Source organism: Psammomys obesus, unplaced genomic scaffold, assembly GCF_907164565.1.
Source record: "Psammomys obesus unplaced genomic scaffold, mPsaObe1.curated_primary_1811, whole genome shotgun sequence".
Classification (NCBI taxonomy): domain Eukaryota; kingdom Metazoa; phylum Chordata; class Mammalia; order Rodentia; family Muridae; genus Psammomys; species Psammomys obesus.
The window spans coordinates 9,076,205-9,092,717 of NW_026591598.1; the positions used below are offsets into that span (position 1 = coordinate 9,076,205).

Here is a 16,513-nt window from a genome sequence, read left to right on the forward strand (position 1 = left end):
ACCTCCCTAGGTGACCACAGGTCAAGGAGTGAGGCCTCAGCTGAAATGCTGCAGATGAACCGGAGGCCACTGCCCTACAGACGGGGACCTCGGAATAGAACAAGCTTGGGCCTGAAAGACGGCTTTGGGTAAAGACACTCGCCCATGAGTTTGAAGATCTGTGTTTGATCCCTGGGACCCAGGCAGAGGACGCTAACTCCCATACATTGTTCTCTGAGAGCCACAAGGGTTCTCTAGCAAGCATGCACCCAAACACAGGTGCACAGCATAAATAAATAAAAAAGAACAAACCTAAAAGCAGAGAGGGTGGGGTGGGGGGAATAGTGGCCCAGGATTCTGTAGGACGGGATGTAGACTAAATGACCTGGGACAGAGGTTACTTCAGACTTTGAGTGAGGTGACCAGGCTATGGCCTAGGGACATTTGAGAGCCTGGCATGGCTGGTCAGAGCCAAGCAGAACCCTGGAGAGTGATAGTGTGTGTCCAGTTCTTGAGTCAGTGAGGCCTGGCTAAATGTCCGAAAGTGCCAGCGTGGAGGAGGGAGCTGACGTGGGCTCACTGCAAAGGCTGCAGGCGATCCCCTCGGGGAGCCAGTTCACCGCGACTTCTGTGGGAAACAGAACTCTTTCGAGACTTTGAAAAAAGCTGTGAGCCAGTCCCCCACATAAAGTTACATTCTGTGTATCATTTTAGGGACACTCCCAGACTCCAGGAAACCTAGCTAGTCATGGAAACTGGCTGGACACAGCTGCCTCCCTAACGATGGCTGAGGAAAGTCCTCAGTGTTATCAGTGTGTGTGTGTGTGTGTGTGTGTGTGTGTGTGTGTGTGTGTGTGTGTTCTGAGCATGCGCGATGACTGACTCTGGGAATAACCTGCGAGGCCCTTTGTTCTGTCGTTGTTGACAGCACTATGGATCAAATCCAGGGCTTTATGTATACTTGTCTTGCGGGTTTTAAAACACGTTTATCTGAGCATAGTGGCTTATGTATATAACAGGATTTGGGAGACTGAGGCAGGAGGATCTCCGAGAAGCCAGCCTTGGGCCTGTCTGGTCCCCGAGCTATGAAGATTCATGGAACTGGCGAGCGCTCCAAGCTCACCTCTAGCTTCTAGAAACCCAGGCTACACCAGAAGAAGGAAAAGAAGAAAATGCAGCGGGGAAAGAAACAAGGAGGTCTGACAAGCTGGGCTGAGAACGCAAATGAAAACAGAGGGCAAAGTTGGAACTCCAGGGCTCTCCAGGCAGGGTGGCTCCAGCTCCCTCAGCAGGCCAGGCTAAGGGCTAACGCCCGCCGGGTTCACCAGACTGCTTGCAACGGACTTTTTCCTACTTTGCTCTGACGCCCCCGGGAGAAAGGTCCAGAGTGGTAACGGGGTCTGCCCAAGGTGACACAGCTAGCGAACAGCAGCCTGGACGCGACCCAGAGCTGCTAGCGCGCAGGACCCGCACTCTTCCACTTGGCTCCACGCCCCTCCCCTCCCCCGCCCTCTCGCTCTTCCGCCCCTCCCTCGTCTCCCTCCCGGGTGGCGGCCGAGCCACGTGGTGGGCCGGGAAGCAGCGGCTGCCGAGAGCCCCGGCGGCTGCCCCAGCTGGGCAGTGCTGCACCGCGCCGCGCTCGGTGCCTGCGGGGGGACGCTGCGCGCTGGCCGGCGCCGCGGGCGGGAGGAGTGCCGACGGCCGGCCGCAGACAAAGGAGGCGCGGCGGAGCCCGCGCGGACCGGGAGCACCATGCACTCGGGGCGCGTGCGGCCGGCCGCGGCTCCGGGGACCCGGCCCTAGTCGCCGGCCCCGCCGCCCCGGGGCGCCACCGGAACGACGCGGCCCCGCGCGGCGCGAGGAGGAGCCATGGGCAAGTGCAGCGGGCGCTGCACGCTGGTCGCCTTCTGCTGCCTGCAGCTGGTGAGCCGCGCGGGGCGGGGTGGGGCAGCGGCGGGGCGTGGGCGCCACCCAGGGTGCGGGGTGGCCGGGCGGAGCCTTCCCCGCGCGGGCCGGCTCGTCCCTTTGTGTGCGCTCCTCGCCCCAGCCCCGCGCTCGCGCGCACGGTCCAGCGCGCCCGGGCTGCACGCGTCCGTTTGCGCTGTGTGCGCGTGGGCTCCCGCTGGGGGCTGCGGCCCGGGACTGTGGCTCCCTTGAGGCTGGGGGTGTGTCCGAGGCTGGTCTGTGCTGTCGGCGAGGTCCCTGGCCGCACGTTCCCCTCTGGATCGCTGGTTTCGTGGGTGCCCCCCATCCCTCTGGGCTCCGCCCCTGTGAGAGTCTCTCGCAAAGTCTCTTTCTGCTCCTGTGTGTGTCTCTGGAATGTTTTTAGATCTCTGGCCATTTCTGCTTCCTGTTTGTGTGGTGGGACCTGAGACTCTAGAGAACCCTCAGCCGTCCTTTGTGCTGCTTTTCTGCCTCCCGGCACCCTCCTGACTGGGTGGCCTGGGATGGAGAGCTACCTCCTTGAGACGGGTCACCAGAAATTGATGTATCTTGAGCCAGCCTGACCTGGCAGGCACAGGACCTACTCTGTGGCTTTGGTCTGGCTACCGGGTCCCCCAGCGTCCCAGGAGCCATATGTTCTATCAGCAGTGGGGTGGGGTCAGTCAGGTAAAGAGTTCCTTGGTCACATTGGATGGGGACACTTGGGTGTCCTGGGAAGAATTACAGCATTGGGGGGGGGGGCTCTGTGCTGGCCCTAGTTTGGGGGAAATGAGGTCTTTGACTAAGAGTAGGGGGCAGCAGAGTGAATCAGGAGGCTAAGAGTGACTGAGGTCCTGGCCTGTGGATTGAGAGGGAGATGGAGAAGAGGCTTTCCTGGTTTTCCTGCCTTCCTTGGAGCTTTGCCTCTGCTCTAGGCAGTGTTGGTTAGGAACTGCAGACAGTGTCAGGTCAGAGGAGGGCGGGGGTGGGGTAGGGGTGGGGTGCACCTAGGCCTCACTCCTGTGGGTCCCGTTATCCGGGTCTGCTTTCTGGCCTACCGTGCCACCTGCTCCTCCACGCAGGTGCAGAGGCTTTGAGCGGGGTGTGCAGGTGGCCTCTGTCCCTCTCACCTTTCCTTTTGAGCAACCAGCCCCAAGCCTGCTATTCACTGCAGTGTCCTCTTTGGCCACCTGATTTGTCCGGTGACCATTCTCAGGGGTGGCAGAGGGACTTAGCCGCCACCAGGTAGGACAAAAACCCCAGAAGCGCAGAAACAGCCCATTTTGTTCCTGCTAAATCCCCAGCAGCTGGACAGTGCTTGACACCTCATTAATATCTGTAAACTAAATGAAGAAGCAGTTATTTGGCACATCTGGCTTCGTAGTAGAAACAGTCTCCTTTATCTATTTTGAGGAACATAAAATGCCCAGAAATCTTCAAAAACTTTTCAGAGGATTCGTTTGCTTTGATTTTTTTTTTTTAATTTATCATACTTTAAATTGTGTGTGTGCGCACACGCATATGTGAATGCAGGCGTCCAAGGTGTCTGAACAAGCCATCAGGGTCCCTGGAGCTGGGGTTACAGGTGGTAGGTGGGTGCTAGGAATCAGACTCAGGTCTTCTGCAAGAGCAGCGCGCTCTTGACTGCTAGCCTCCAGGATCCCTTCTGGTTTTGTGGCTGTCTGTTGTTTGTTTGAGCATGTTCTAACTCTTAAATCCAGGCCGGTCTTGAACTCACAGCAGTCTTCCTGCCTCAGCCCGATGAGTGCTGAGGTGGGGGGGATTACAGGGTGGCTAGCTTAAATTTTAAACTCCAAGTTTTACTTCTGTTCATTTTGGTTTTGGTTTTGTTTTCAGGGCAGGGTCTCAGTACGTAGCCCTGGCTGTTCTGAAACTCACCACGTAGAGAAGGCCGGCTTTGAACTCAGAGAGATCTGCCCGCCTCTGCCTCCCGGGTTCTGGGATGAAAGATGTGCACCTCTACACCCAGTTTAAAGTACACTTTTTAAACTTGAGAAATGGTATTCGTATATAATGAACAAATAGGTGCTCGCAGAGTGGGAAACAGGGCAAGTGTTCCTCCCTGTGTGCCTGGTGCCTTCCCCATGGGCGGACCGGTAAGTGTTCTGTCCTATGTACAAGTGCTGTTGCTAGCGCACTGGGTACCAGCTACTCTTGTGAGTGCTCCTCCATGAGTTAACTCAGTTACCTTCATTGGGATCCAGGAGCTGAGATTCGGGCATGGGGACCAGCCTCCTCTGTCGCCTTAGCCTCAGCATAAATCGCTCTGGCCTTGGTACATTGGGGCCGGTAGGGACACCTGTCTTGGGAGGGGAAGTGGTAGCTGGGTCCTCCCAGCCTCTGCGCTCCAGCCAGGCAATGCCCACTCTTCCACCAGCACAGAGCTAGCTTAGACAGGACCTGGGTGGGATTCCACTTCCCCCACGCCCTGCCTGTGTGGCTTGGCTGGCTTGTGCCGGCTACAAGAGACAATTTAGGAAACGCTCAAGGGGTGGGGGGTCTTGAAAATTGATCTCTTGGCTCTCTTGCTCTGTCTGAGCTGATTGCAGAGAGGGTCCCTCCAGCTGTCACTCACTAACCCCCTAGAGCCCCTGCAGCCTGGCAGCTACCAGAATGGTGAATGTGCCAGCCTGAGGGGAGAAGGATGCTCAGCTTTCTTATCCAAAGGACTGAGGTATTAAAGAGGCAGTTAGATATTTTTCAGCTGAAAAAAAAAAAAAAAGACGTAAGAAGAGAAAGGATCATTTTCTTTTTCCGGTGGAGTTTAGGCACTGTAACGAAGCAAGCTGGTTACAAGCCCTTCAGTAGACATTGGGGTAGACTTGTTTTGGGCAAAGGACAGAAAAAGGAGTTGGAGCATTAGAGGAAGCAGATTGGGACTGTGTCACTGAGGTGGACAAGTGTAGGGTGATAATTGAGGCTCTGGAGTTTTAACAGAGCCATCTGGGTTCCAGATCCCTCTGTCGCTTAGTTCTTCCTGGCTTATGATCTTAGAGAAGTGTTTTGCCTCGCTCTTTCTCGTTCTTGTTTTTAGTTTTAATTTATTTAGTGTGTGTGTGCACAAGTGTGCACAATCATATAAAATATGAAGATGCCTCTTCTGCCTTTTGTACCTTAGGCCGTCTCTCGTTGGCCCCAGATTTTACTAATTTGCTAGTGTGGCAGGGCCAGTAGGTCCAAGAGATCCTCCTGTCCCTGCCTCACTTATGCAGTTGCACCCAGATTTTTTTTTTTTTTTAAATGTGATTGCCAAGGGTTAAAATCAGGTCCTAGCCGTGAGTGGTAGCTCATGCCTTAAATCCCAGCACTCAAGGAGGCAGCCTGGTCTACAAAGGACAGTCGGGGCTGTTACACAGAGAAACCTTTTCTCAAAAAAAAAAAAATCAGGTCCTATGCTTGTGTGGCAAGCACTGTATCAGCTGAGCTGTCTCCTGGCCTGCAAGTTCCTGATTCTTAAGGTTATTATGGGGACTCCCACCCTGGGGTTATAACTCAAGCTTATGCTGGTGTCACATGCCTTCTTCTGCAGGAAGTGGCGGGAACTAGGACCGTGAGCTGAGGGGCAGGAGGACTGGATTCTAACCCCGCTCTGCCCTTGACATCCTGCATGTCTCTGCATCTCTGCTCCACTGTGTCTCCTGTTTTGTTTAGTGTTTGTTTTCCCTCCTTCTATGAAGTGTGAAGAACTTGAGGCCTGGCCCCCTGGGCTCCCTGGCTCCCAGCTCTGCCTGACTGGAATCTGAGGACATCTGGGCAAGTGTGGAAAAGGTTCTGTAGTTCCCTTCTGTCCTCAGAACCTCTCAGGTCCTTTGGTTTCCTGGGTTCTAATTACTGTAGCATGTTGACGTTATTAATTCGGTTCGCTCCCTGCTTTTCACTCATTTCTTCTCTCTACTCACCTCCTTCCTTCCCAAGCTCTCGTGGCCACTCAGTTCTTCCAGTAAGGGGATGAGCCAGGGACATTTGCCCCAGGGACTCGTCATCAGTTTCTTCCTCATCATCATTATCATTCCCGTTTCAGGAGGCCTGGCTGAGCACTTTGTGTGCATTACCTCATTTAACCAAATGAGCTTACATATGTAAAGTGCTTGGCAGAGTGCCTGGTACATGTTAAACGATCAATAAACGCTAGCCATTTTCCTGCCTCTACCCTTCGAATTATCTTAATTCCACACTGTGGGATGGATGGTTTTATTATCCCCCTTTTCAGATGAGGAAATGGAGGTGCCCAGGGGTGAGGAGGAGGAGGAGGTTTGCCCAAGGTCACCAAGCTTGTTGGTGACAGAACCTGAATGCCAGCCCTCTCTGCCTCTCGGGTAAAGCTCATGACGTCTACAGTTCCAGTTTTCAGTTTTCTCATCTCAAATGAGGCATTAGCGGTCTCGTGCTTCATGCCCCCACTACAAGCTGGCAACAGTTTTCTACTGCTGTGCTTCTTGTCCCAACTCTGTGTGAACTTGGATGAATGGGCCCCTCCCCTCCTCACAGAGTGGTAGAAAGGCTTTTTCTTGGCCGGGTGCCAGACACACAGTAGGTACTCAGAAGAACATTGGCATCGTCCTTCCCCCACCTCCTTCTGGAAAACTCTTTTCTGGAAGGTGGTGGGTGGGTGAGGGGGAAATGACTCGGCTTCCAGCTGAGCCGAGAGTAATGGCGTGAAACGTGGTCAAGCTGATAGATGTTGCTATTAGCGATGGTGAGGATGGAGGGAGGTGGCTCTAGGGGCTTGGGCTTCACAGCAGCCTCAGCTGTAAGCTCATGACGCCCAAGGATCTGACTCTTCGCCTGGGGCTTGAGGTCCTTGGGCTGGCTTCAGAGGTGGGACTGTGAAATTGTCCAGGTCACTTCTGTTCTTCAGCCCTTTGTGGAGAGAATGAAGCTGGGAGATCCACTTCCTTGAGCAGATGGACAGACTGAGGCCAGTGGGCTCCGGGAGCCAGGTGGGGAGAGTTCATTGGCAGTGGATGCGGGGGAGGAGGGTCAGAAGCACAGCTCTGGCCGGGCAGGCATTGCTGCCGCCTTCTCACCTATTACACAGCCAGAGCAGCACTTGTACTGCATGGTAGTCTGGGGACGTGGTGGCATGATGTTCTGACAGCGTCAGGCACAGACCTGCCTGGAGAAGCGCTCCTCCCTCAGCTGGATGCCATTTGGACAGGTCACTTGGCCCTGTCTCTGGCTAGATCGGAGGTTTTACCGATCAAGGTCATTCCCATAAATGATCCCTGTTTATCTGCCACCTCCTTTTTTCTTTCCCCCCTTTCCTTTTCGTTCTTCTTTTTGTTTTTGTTTTGTTTTGTTTGTTTATCTGAGACGGGGTTTCTCTGTGTGGCCCTGGCTGTCCTGGAACTTGCTCTGTAGACCAGGCTGACCTCGAACTCACAGAGATCCACCTGCCTCTGCCTCCCACTGGGATCAAAGGCTTCCTCCCTTTTTGCTTTTCCAAAGATTTATTTTTTTAACTGTGTGCCTGTGTGAGCGCAGGTGCCCTCAGAGGTCAGAGGTGTCAGATCCTCCCACAGCTGGGACTACAGGGGTGTTAGGAGCCTCCTGATGTAGGCGCTGGGAATCGAATCCAGGTCTTCTGGAAGAATAGCAAGTGTTCTTGACAACTGAATCATCTCTCCAGCTCTTCTCCCCCTTCCTCTTCCTCCTTTCTGTGGTTTTGTTGTTGTTCTTGTTGTTTTGTTCGAGACAGGGTTTCTCTGTGTAGCCTTGGCTGTCCTGAGACTCTCTTCATAGACCATGCTGGCCTCAAACTCACAGAAATGCGCCTGCCTCTGCCTCCCTGAATGCTGGGATTAGAGGCGTGCACCACCATGCCCAGCTGGGTTTTGTTCTTTTTAAGACAGGGTCTCATGTATCCCAGGCTGGCCTCAAACTCCCAATCCTTTTGCTTCCCTGTCCCAAATGTTGGCATTAGAGGCATGCACCATGCCCAAGACTTCATCTCCTTATGTGGGGAATAATCCTGCCTTTCTGTGTGGTGTCTGCCATGAGCCTGGCTTTGTTAGATGCCTGTCTCTTGATGTTATCTGGTTTATTCATGACTACGTAAATAGTAAGCATGTGACAGCTTGTGTCTATGAGTTGACGCTGAAGAGTCTGGGACAGGAGAATTGCTGAGAGTTTTCAGCCAGTCTGTTCTATATATAGCCAGCCTGGGCTATAGAGTGAGACATGGGCTTAAGACAAACAGAGACCACACGAGAGCCAGGATTGATGGTGCTCACCTTTCATCTCAGTAGTTGGGAGGCAGAAGCAGGAGGGTCTCTGTGAGTTTAAGGCCAGCCTGGTCTCCGTAGTGAGTTCCAAGACAGCCAGAGCTACGTAGTGAGACCCTGTCTCAAAAACACAAAACAAAAAACTGGACTTGGTGGAACTCGTCTTTAATCTCAACATTCTAGGAGACAGAGGCAGGAGCATCTCTGTGAGTCTGAAGCCAACCTGGTCTACATAGTGAGGCCGTCGTAGTTCAAAAAGGAAATGAAACAACAAAATAAGAGGCTAGGAAGATCGCTCAGCTGGTGGAAGAGCTGTGCTAAGCTAAACTGAGTTCAATCCCCAGGACCTGCATAAAGGCATAAGGAGAGAAACCAACTTCAGAAAGTTGTCCTCTGACCTCCATTTGTGCCCCAATGCACATACGCCTCCCCCATCACACATACTCACAAACAGAGAAAGGGAGAGAGCAAATTTTTTAAATTTTATTTTGTGTGTATTGATGCTTTTCCTGTGTGTATGTCTGTATACCATGTGTCCCTATGTATGCCTGATATCCACTGAAGCTAGAAGATGGCTTCAGATTTTATGAAACTGCTGTTACAGGCAGTTGTAAGGCACCACATGGGAATCGAACCCACGTCCTCTGGAAGAGCAACCAGTGCTCTTAACTGCTGGGCCATTTCTTCATCCCCTCCCATAATGGTGTTTTTTTTTTTATTTAAGGGGTCCAGTGAAATGGTTCAGCTGGTGAAGGCTGAACACGTGAAGCCTTGGGTTCTGCCCCAGCACCACATGTACTGACTATGGTAGTACACGCACACTTCAGGAAACCTAAGGTAGAAGGGTCAAAGGTCGGGGTTATCCGTGACTGGGTCTGAGGCCAACCTGGGCTGCCCCCAACCCTGTTAAGAGAAAGAGGAGGTTCCAAGCCATGGAGCAGCAGGGCTGAGCACCTTGTGCCTGGCTTCCTCCGAGAGAGCAACAGGTGTTATTCAGAGACGGAGGGAGAGCTTTGAGCCTCCACACACACCTCCCTTCTGCCAGCATGACGGGAGACTAAACACTGGGGTTTGGGATGCGCTGTTAGCCATGGGGTAAGTTCCAATCTTCTAGTCCTGCATCTCAAAAGAGCTGGTGGATGTAAGGAGTACATGGTTTATGGGGAACTTAGCCTGGGCTCCGAGTTCCAGTCCTGCCGGTTTGGTTTTTTATTTTTATTTTTTAGCCCAATGACCTTGGACAAGATAATCTTTCTGAGCTTCCTCCTGTACTGGTCTAAACTGAGATAATCATACCCTGCCTCCACATAGTCAGAAACCCCCCCTCCCCCCGTGAGTGCAGAGGCTTGGAGTCGAAAGGTTCTGCTCGTCTTAGATGCCGTGGGCCAGGAAAAGCCTGTTCCCCTCCTCCACAGTGGAGGAGCAGGATGGAGCGACAGTTCTGTTTAATCACATGGAGTCCTTGATCTGTAAAACGGGGCTAATGACGGCAGCCACCTAAGAGAACTGTAATCATGTGACCTGAAGCTGGGCAGGCTCATGAAATATATCCTCCTCAGTGGTGACCCAAAGTCCTGGGTCCCGGTACCCACTCATGGTACGACTTCCCAGACCTAATTTTCCCAGCCTGTGAAATGGGAAATTGGAAAAGGCTACTGGACTCCATAAGTATTTTCAGACTTACAGAGGCCCGGCTGGGATGGATGGCTGTGGTTTCAAGGGCAGCCTGGGCTACACAGACTCTGCTTCAACCTCATTTTGTGCTCCTCCTAAAAGAAGCCAGGGGCCATCTGGGTTGGGGCTGGTAAGCAGTTGGTGATTAACTTGTTTTCAGTGGTTATTAAGAATTTGTATGCATGCTGGGTGACTTTCTGGATACATAAATAAATATGTAATAAATTTGATCTAGCTATAGATGTACACACACATATTGGTTTTGGAGACATGGTTTCTCTGTGTTGTCCTGGTTATTCTGGAACTCTCTCTGTAGACCAGGCTGTCCTCAAACTCAGAGATTTGCCTGACTCTGCCTCCCAAATGCTGGGATTAAAGGCACGTACTACCACTGCCTGTCCTGATATATATTTTATTTGTATTATATATTGGATATATAATAAATCTGAAAATGACCCAGGTTTCTGGAGCCACCAGATGCTGGGTCTTGAGAGGACAGTACCAGTAGGACACTGTGACAAATAGTGAAAAGTGTATTCTTAGGCCCCTCCATCCTGAACCTGTTTCTTCCTGACCCCTCCCTAATTTGAGGCCTGGTGGAGCCCTGGACCCTGGCATCAGAGAAATGAGAGTACATGGACATTTTACCCCCTGCCTGAGAAGAGGCAGTCTGAGTCTTTCAGAGTCAGGTTAGCTCCTGAGTCTTTGCTTTGGGGAGGGGGCCAGGTTCTGCAGCCCCAGCCCGAACCAGAGATGTGGGTTTTCAATTACACAATTAAATGCACAATTAGACATAATTACCAATGCTCCGAGCCCGAGACTGCTCATAACAGGCGTGTAATCTACTGCAGCCTCTGTTTATACTACTCAACGCGCTCCCTAATGATGCCGAGATGCCTCCACACTGCACTGTTGCCATGGAGATGAGCCTGCCGCCACCATGCAAAGCTGACAAATGGCGCTGTGGTCCTGGACCCCTGGATTGTATTCATGCCCTCTGCAGCTTCCTTGGAAGTAGAGGGGCTAGCTAGGTGGGTCAGGGGGGCGGGTCCACCCTTCCTATCCTCCAACACTCCTCCCGGTACAAGGCAGCCTTGGATCCACCAGAGAGGCCCTGAGTGGCCCCTGGGGCACTGGGGGGCTTCAGGTCCACCAGAGGCCTCCAGCCATGAGCAGGATGGTCCGATTCTATAGAAGTCTGTTTTGGCATCTCTGAGTGTGGTCAGTCCTGGTGTTCTTGTCTTTCAGGTGGATCTGGCTCTGTGAACTTAACCCTCTCTCCCTCCCTGGGGCTGTTTCCTCACATCTGAAATGGACCACAAGGTCTCCCCATAGGAGTTTAGCAGGCATGTAGGGCACACCTTGAGCTGTAACTGCGTTAACTGCTATAGCTCCTGTCTCTGCCCATGCGTGGTGGATAGCTGGCATCCCTCTTTACAGAAACAGCAGCAGAGGACTACTGCAGCCACACCAGGCAGCAGCAGGGCCGTGATCCAAGCCCAAGGCCTGTGGGGCTTCACCAGGGCCACCTCAAGTCCCCACAGCAGCTTTACCTTCTCCAGCCGAGTACGGACAGAACCACAGAGCCGCATCTGCCTGGTGCCAAAGCCAAGGTTCCACACTGTGGTTTCTTTCCCAAGGGTGCGTGTATGAGTGCTTTACCTGTGTGTACGTCTGTGCATCACGTGCATGCAGCATCTGCAGAAGCCAGAAGAGGGCTCAGATCCCCCGGAACTGGAGTTACAGACAGTTATGGGCCACCATAACTGCATGTGGGTGCTGGGAACTGAGCCTGAGTCCTCTGGAGGAGCAGCCAGTGCTTTCAACCTCTGAGTTATTCCTCCAGCCCCATATTCTGTGCCTCTTAGAGGCAGAGGCAGTTGGATTTCTGTGAGTTCGAGGCCAGCCTGATCTACAAAGTGAGACCAGGACAGCCAAGGGTACACAGAGAAACCCTGTCTCAAAAGATAAAAAAGAATCCTCATTCAGAAAGGCAAACGGGATAGACATCGGACGGAAGAAAGAGAAAACAGGGAACAGGACAAAAGCCTCCCGTAGAGGGCCTCTGAAAGACTCTACCCAATAGAATATCAAAGCAGATGCTGAGACTCATAGTCAAACTTTGGGCAGAGTGCAGGGAATCTTATGAAAGGAGGAGGAAATAGAAAGACCTGGAGGGGACAGGAACTCCACAAGGAGAGCAACAGAACCAAGAAATCTGGACCCAGGGGTCTTTTCTGAGACTGATACTCCAACAAGGATCATGCATGGGGATAACCTAGAACCTCTGCACAGATGTAGCCCATGGCAGCTCAGTCTCCAAGTGGGTTCCTAGTAAGGGGAACAGGGACTGTCTCTGACATGAACTCAGTGACTGGCTCTTTGATCACCTCCCCCTGATTGGGGAGCAGCCTCAGGCCACAGAGGAAGACAATGCAGCCAGTCCTGATGAGACCTGATAGGCTAGGGTCAAACAGAGGGGGAGGAGGACTTCCACTATCAGTGGACTTGGAGAGGGGCAAGGGAGGAGATGAAGGAGGAAAGGTGGGATTGGGAGGGAATGAGAGGGTGCTACAGCTGGAATACAAAGTGAATAAACTAATTAATATAAAAAAATAAAAATTAAAATCAAAACCAAACAACAACAACAGCAAAAAAAAAAAAAAAAGATTTTCTTCCTGTAGTGTGTGCTGAGGGTCCCTGACATCCACACCTGGCCTGGCTCAGCTGCCCAGAAGGTGAGGTGGGTTCTGGTCCCACAGACCCAGCACTGTGCTGTGATCCTGGGGGAAAAAAAAAAAAATCTGGATCCAGTTATCCACCCAGCCAATCCTACCTAGATCAGTAGAAGCTTTGCTGCTGTTGTTGACTTGGAGTTTTGAGTAGCCTGACTAGCCTGGAAGTTTGTACTTGAGGGTGACCTTGAACTCCTGATCCTCCTGTTCTCGAAAGTGCTGGGATTACAGGTGTGTGCCACCACACCTGGCTTTTCTTTTTGGCTTTGCTCTCTTTTTCTGTAGTTGAAAATATTATTATATATTTATCGCTATTGCGTGCGCACGAGAATGTGTGTGTGTGTGTGTGTGTGTATGTGTGATGTATGTATACATGTGTGCTGCAGTGCATGTGTGGAGGTCAGAGGAAAACTTTGTGGAACTGGTTTTCTCCTTCTGAGTTTACATGGGTTCAAACTCGGGTCATCAGACTTTTATTGCAAGCACCTTTCCTGCTATGCCATTTCCCTTGCCCAGAAACATAATTTGGTGTGTGTGTGTGTGTATGTGTGTGTGTCTGTAAGCGTGCCTGAGTATATATGTATCACATGCATAGAGGAGGCTGAGGAAGCTGGGGGAAAGTATCTAATCCCCTGGAACTGGGTTTACAGGTGGTTGTGAGCCAAACCCAGATCCACTGCAAGAGCCTCAAACGCTCTCATTAAGAGCTAGCTCTCCAGCCTCTCCTCCCACCCCGTAACATTATTTATGAGCACCTGCTAGCACCTAGGAACAGAGATGGGTCGGACAAAGTAGGTCACTTCTTTCCTGGTGTTGATCAGAGTGCCTTGACATCAGTGTAACTTGGTTGGGGTGTTCATTCAGTTCTGGTTTTGTTTTTCTTTTGTGCTGATAATTGAAGCAGATCCTGGCTCTGCCAGAGAGCCACACTCCGGCCCTACCTCGTAGTGGCCTGATCCATAATGCAGCCTGCAGTCACGGTGGTGTTAGCAGTCCTAACTGCCGGTGTGTGCTATGTGCTAGTCTGACGCTTATCTGCCCTCCTCCAACCTTCTCCACACACCCTGTCATTCCCGCTTAACAGATGGAGCAGCTTGAGGCCCAGAAGGCTTAAGAGCCCTGTCCAGAGCCTCACAGCCCCTGAGGGGCAGAGCAGACCACTGTGTATCTCACCCCACTGAGGAGTCGCTTCTCTGGAGCACCCTGCCAGTTTTCCTGAGAGAACACAGCATTGCCCACCTGGCAAAGCCCAGGCCTCTTCTGAGTTTACAGTTACCTAATTAGCATGTGAAAAATTGGATTTTTTTTTTTTTTTTTTAATGGTCACCAGACACCCACTCTACCCTGGCACTAACCAGAATAACTGAAGCCTAGAGATGATTTGTGGTCTGCCCAAGACTACCTTGTAAGTTAGGAGTAATAATGAAACTGGGACCCAAAGTAAGTCTGGGACACTTGTGTCGGCCTTCCTCATACGCCCTCCCAGTTTGTTGGAAGGTGAAAAGGTTTTGTTGTTGTTGCAGACAAAATGTCGTGTCGCCCAGCCTCAAACTCACTATGGGGGTGATGCTGACCTTGAATTCCTGATCCTCCAGCCACAGCATCCAGATTGTTGGGTTCTCTGGTACAGCCACCAGTCTGTTATAGGGAAGAGGAATCTGTCAGTGGTGCGTGCGCGTGTGCGTGTTTGTACACATTCCAGACTGCACACGGCTGCAGACCCAAGCATTTGTGGGGCAGACTCTGGCACGGAGAGATTTGTGGATCAATAAACATCCTTTTTTGCTTCCTCCCTCTTCATTTATTCATGAACTCTGAACTCCCTGGCTCCCAAGAAACTGCCTGGAAGAAAGCAATTAGATGGTAATTAGAGCCACTGCTTTCGCCAGCGGGGGTGGGGCAGCCCTGGGTGTTCCCCCGGAGCCCCAGCTTCTGCAGTGGCCGCTCAGCCTCTTCTCACCCACAGAGACAGGGACGCCCTCAGCAGGGACGAGGACTACTCTCCAGAGGCGGGGAAAGCACTCAAGTGCTGCACTGGGCTCCAGAGGAGGGCTCTCTGCATTGCACGCAGAGCCAGGCGTTCGTATAAGGAGTCTCCCGAATATCTGCGTGCTCACCCTAGCAGGGATCCTCAGCAATGCTTTGCAGGGAGACTAAGAAGCCCCGTGGCTCCTGCTTTCCAGCAAGCCCGCTTAGCACACTGTAGGGAATGAGGACTGCCAGGGTGGCAGGACATTATAAATCACCTGAAGGGAGCCATTTGCCAGCCAAGGCTCCATTCACTGCCGAATGATTAATATTAACAATAAGCTTGTTTTGGGGGTGTATGCCTAAAATTCCAGCTCTCTGGAGACCAGGACAGGAGGACTGAGAAGCTGAGGCCAGCCTACGCCAGATGGTAAGACTTTGCCTCAAAAGCCAACAGAAGTGGTCCTTGGGAGGCAGAAGCAGGAAGAGCACAAGGTAACTGCCAGCCTTGGCTACATAGGAAGGATGAGACCATCCTCGGCTACGTAAGCCCCTGTCTCTAAAACAAACAATTATGGGAAAAAGTAATAATAAAGGGGCCATTGGCCAATTCTTACTAGGCTTTTTGTTAGTATTGTTGTGTTTTGAGAGAGTGTCTCACTCCTTAGCGATGGCAAGCCTGGAACTTGATATATAGCCTAGCTGGCTTCAAACTCCCAGAGATCTGCCTGTCTCTGCCTCCCGAGTGCTGGAACTAAAGACATTGCACACTGTGCCCACCTTATGGGACATTTCTGAACCGAGGCGTTTTGGCTTATGGGACGTTCTGGCTGCTCTCCCCCTACATGGTGACCCACCAGCAAGGAGAAGCCACCAGGATTTCGTGGTCCTCCTCTGTGTGGAGCAGGAGGACAAAGGCAGAATGGCTGGCAGGATCCCTTCCTCCAACTCCGTCTTCTCACTTTTTCTGGTAGCCCTGGGTGGTAGCACCATTGTATAGACATGGGCTCTGATGTACAGATGGGGAAACGGAGCCTCAGGACATGACAAAATCTGCCTGAGGTTGGCTGTTGTCATCCTGAGTTTCCCTGCTGACAGCCTTGAACACTGTTGAGTGTTCCCTTCCTTGTGAGTGGCAGCATCTCTGTTCCAGTTTCACTTGCCCTGTCCCCAACCTCTGGCTCAAGTCATCATCCCCAGGCTGGCCACTGGCCCCACCTCAGCATTCTTGTCGAAGGAAGCCCAAGGCCTTCCAGAGGGTGAGAGCCCCTGGCCTCTTGAGGGGAAAATCACCATGGCTACCAAGGTTGTAGCCATAGAGACAACCCCCCAGCCTAACCTGAGATCAAAAGGTTGTGACTTCCTGATGGACAGAGAAGGGAGCCACCTGGGGCCTAGATGGGCAGAGCTGGGGCAATGAGCTGAGTGGAGTCAGGGGCTGGTGGTTAGTGTGTTCCCTTCTGCAAATATGTTGGGGCACCCAGAGACAATCAGCCTTCCTTCTCCCCTTTCCCTGACCCACTTTAGGGGAAATTGCCGTGACAACCAGCTTCCCAGCATGGACCTCTCTGGGACCCTGCCCTGTTTATTCTGAGTCACAGGGAGTCACCCTGGCAACAGAGCCTATGCCCAGCAGAGGGGCCCGTAATTTAACCATGGCCCCTCTCTTTAAGATAGAAAGCTGCGTTGTGCAGCTGACTGCAGCTCTATCCAGCTGGAGGTGGGTCCTTGACAGCTTACCTGCCCCTCATCATCAGCCCTGGATCTATCTTCACCAGCTACTGAGGGACCCCTCCCCCGCCTTGCCTCTGCTCCAGACAGGGTTTCTCTCTATAGCCCTGGCTATCCTGGAACTCACTCTGTAGACCAGGCTGGCCTTAAACTCCGGTGCCTGCCTCCACCTCCTGGGTGCTAGACCTAAAGGTATGCAATATCGCTGGTCCCTTTTTTCTTTCCTTTCCTTTCCTTCTTCTTCTTCTTCTTCTTTTT

The 16,513-nt window shown here is 52.2% G+C and overlaps 1 protein-coding gene across 2 annotated transcripts in view; it reads left to right on the forward strand.

Moving 5' to 3' along the window:
- Window positions 1-1,808: 1,808 nt before the first annotated feature.
- Nkain1 (sodium/potassium transporting ATPase interacting 1) overlaps window positions 1,809-16,513 on the forward strand; it is a 39,941-nt gene continuing 25,236 nt past the window's right edge. For both annotated transcript variants that reach the window (XM_055610727.1, XM_055610726.1), the window contains exon 1: window positions 1,809-1,902. In XM_055610727.1, the coding sequence (XP_055466702.1) occupies window positions 1,849-1,902 (54 nt within the window). In that variant the 5' untranslated portion in view covers window positions 1,809-1,848. The remainder of the gene's footprint in view (window positions 1,903-16,513) is intronic.